General features: G+C 38.2%; 1 protein-coding gene across 3 annotated transcripts in view; it reads right to left on the bottom strand.

Moving 5' to 3' along the window:
• Window positions 1-3,209, bottom strand: part of ZNF569 (zinc finger protein 569) — a 99,314-nt gene that overhangs the window by 73,102 nt on the left and 23,003 nt on the right. For 2 of the 3 annotated variants that reach the window (XM_005879925.2, XM_005879926.2), the window contains exon 2: window positions 2,224-2,281. In XM_005879925.2, coding sequence (XP_005879987.1) covers window positions 2,224-2,281 — 58 coding nt within the window. Of the gene's footprint in view, window positions 1-2,223; window positions 2,283-3,209 lie in introns of those variants that run through there. The other variant, XM_005879927.2, reaches the window with a different exon arrangement.

Raw genomic sequence — 3,209 nt, 5'->3', positions numbered from 1 at the left:
AGGGAGGGAGGGAAAAGAAAGAAACATCAATTGGTTGCCTCCCATAAGCCTGACAGGGAATCAAACTGGCAACTTAGGTATCAAACCTGCAACCTTTTTGGTGTACTGGACAGTACTCAACAAACTGAGTCACTTGGACAGGCCATATTTAACTATTTTTTATTTATCCATTGACATATATTTACTGAGCATTTTCTTATTGTAAAGTATTAAGGATTTTAAAAAGTGTAAATTATGGTCTCTTCCTTCAGAGTTCACAATCCCCTTGAAAAGAAAGGCCACCTGTGCATGAAAGTTTAAGGCTGTAGTTCAGTAGGCTCAAGGGCATGAATTTTGAGAAAAAAGGCAATTTAAGCTGTAGTTATGTTGTATCTGAGGTGAAGATGGTAGGTAGAGTTAGCTACATAAAGGGATCTATACACATTAATGAAAAAAGCAAAATGTTGGCACAATTTGTAAATCTTACTCCCTAAAAAGTAAGTACATTTGAAATGTTTGACAAAATGATCAAATTTAATAATGGTTTTCAGTTACTTCTCTTTGTGGTCTTCACTTGCTTGGGGATTTTCTCAAAATCATTGGCTTCTTTTTAAATTTATTTTAATTTTATTTTTTCCATCACCATTTATTCCCTCTGTGCCCTCTCCCACCTCCCACACCCCCACAATCACCACACTGTTGTCCATGTCCATGAGTTGTTTTTTTATTTCTTTTCCACTCAATCCCTCCACCCCATGCCCACAACTGTCTGCCTGCTCTCTGCCTGAGTCTTTCTCTATCATTGGCTTCCTAAAGATAGAATAATCTATGTTTGAAAGGCTTCAGGAATATTTTAGGATTGCACCTCAAGCTCAGTCCACTTCAGGTCACATATTTTTGTTACTTTCTCCAGATAGATGAATACCAAACTCCAATTTGGTTGCATTAAGGGTGGGAACTAAAGGACAGAATGGAGAGCAGGCATTGACTGGAGCAGATAGGAAGGCTTCCAGTTATATCCAGAGGATGAATTATTGAATCAACTAAGTCAATGGAGGGTTTCAATACACAAAGGTAGAGGACAATATTATTAGCAAAAATTAGATTTCTTGAAAAATTATTGGGACTTTATTCCAAAAGTTATGTCAGTCCTTAATTATCATAGGAATCATTTGGTCCATATTGAAATGGAAGAAAACACACATTCTAATTTGATATATGCAATTTAGCATCACCAGAGAAGGGAAATAGTAGTGATATTTGTGTGAAATCGAGGGCTCCTTCCAATTAGGTTTTTCAAAGATGGTTATTGTCTGTGATTTTTTCAAAGAACAAAAAATAAATTGAATTCACCTATGCATTCATGTACATACATATACATACTCTTTTTTTTCTGACTTCTCTTATTCCACGTTTTTGTGAGATTTATCTATGTTGCTGCGAGTAGCAGTAATCTATTTGTTTTATTGTTGTACTAGAGGCCCAGTGCACGAATTCATACATGGGTGGGGTCCGGCTGGCCCGCCCCGATTGGGGGCCAATCAGGCTGAGCCAGCTGTGGGGAGGGGACACAGAAGGTTGGCCGGCCTGCCCCGCTCCCAATCAGGATGGGGGGGCCAATCAGGGGCAGGGCTGGCTTGGGGGAGGGGCCGCAGGCAGTTGGTTGGCTGGCCCCACCCCCTGGTCAAACCCAGTCAAACTCCTGGTAGAGGGGACAATTTGCTATTAGCCTTTTATTATATAGTGTAGTCTTCCATAACATTCAATACTATAATTTATCCCCTTTTTTAATCTTCATTTGTGTTCTTTCTAGTGCTGGTCTATTTTAACACATTCTTCATTTTATCATTGATCAAAACAGACCATCAAAGAGCTGGGTTTATCAAATAAAAGAGGTCATACTATAATATACTCATTGACCTAGGTGCCAATGAAAAGCTTACTTCTGCTAAGAAATGTTCATTTTTATCCTCATGTACAATGCAAATTTATGTATCAAACTTCTACTCTGGTTTGCTTTACCTATAATAATAAAATTCAAAATTGAAGCCAAACTTTAATCTCTCTGAATAAACGCTTTTCTGCATAACCATATTTTAATTCTTTTCTGGTTTTAATCTTCCAACTCTATTTCCTCTGAAAACATATGTTATCTATTTCACATTCTCCAATTTACTGTACTGCAATCCTTATAAACTACACTGTAGAATAAAACAGGAAACAAATACACTATTTAAAATTTACCTGGGACTCAGCCATTTCCTCTTCTTTCTGGGAATGCACAGTGACTGAGAAGGCAGAGCTGGAGAAGAAAATAAAAGCTATTAGATCAGGCTTGCTTTGTGGTTTCAGAAACATATACCCACAGAGATTAAGGTAACACTGTAGCAAAGTGATATTTGGGTCCATCAGAAAGAATACGAATATTCATTCCACAGATGTGCTAATAAGCACAAGGATGACTGGTATGATCATGTGGAGCTTAAGCATAAAGTGGAAAGGAATAAGAGTGCATATGTGGAGTAGGAGATGCAAAGGAATGGAAAAGAATAGCAGATGGAAATGAACAGGAGATGCCTCATGAATTATCCGTAACTCTGTATCAGAAAATAAACGGTTCACATGAAGCTAACTAGCTTCATGAAAGCACATGACCAAGAAAATTATAAAACTGACAAAAATCTAAGACATTTTAGTATATTGAAATATTTAAAAAGAAATATTTAAGTACCAACTAATTGGGAATTTAACCAAAATAGTGACATAATTATATTTTGAGGAAGAAGTAGTGTGTGAGAGTGTAGTGTATCAGAGATATTGGTAGTGGTGAGTTAAATTTTTATTTTCTATAGTAAAAAAAGTTTTAAAATCTGAAAAGTGTCAAATAATAGCAGGATAAACATATGATTTAGAAAAATGGAGTAAAAACAAGAAGTTACACTTATGACTCAATAGTGGCCCTCTGGGAATAGGAAATAGGAATGGGGGAAAAGGAACAGGGTATAGTTTTTTTATTATTATTACTAGAGGCCCGGTGCACAAAATTCGTGCACTATGGGGGGGGGGGGTCCCTCAGCCCAGCCTGCACCCTCTCCAATCTGGGACTCTTCGGGGCACATCCCTCTCACAATCCGGGACTGCTGGCTCCCCAACCGCTCACCTGCCTGCCTGCCTGATTGCCCCTAACCGTTTCTGCCTGCCAGCCTGATCACCCCCTAACCACTCCCTCC

This window comes from Myotis brandtii, unplaced genomic scaffold (assembly GCF_000412655.1).
Source record: "Myotis brandtii unplaced genomic scaffold, ASM41265v1 scaffold616, whole genome shotgun sequence".
Classification (NCBI taxonomy): domain Eukaryota; kingdom Metazoa; phylum Chordata; class Mammalia; order Chiroptera; family Vespertilionidae; genus Myotis; species Myotis brandtii.
This window is presented reverse-complemented; position numbering and strand designations above follow the sequence as displayed.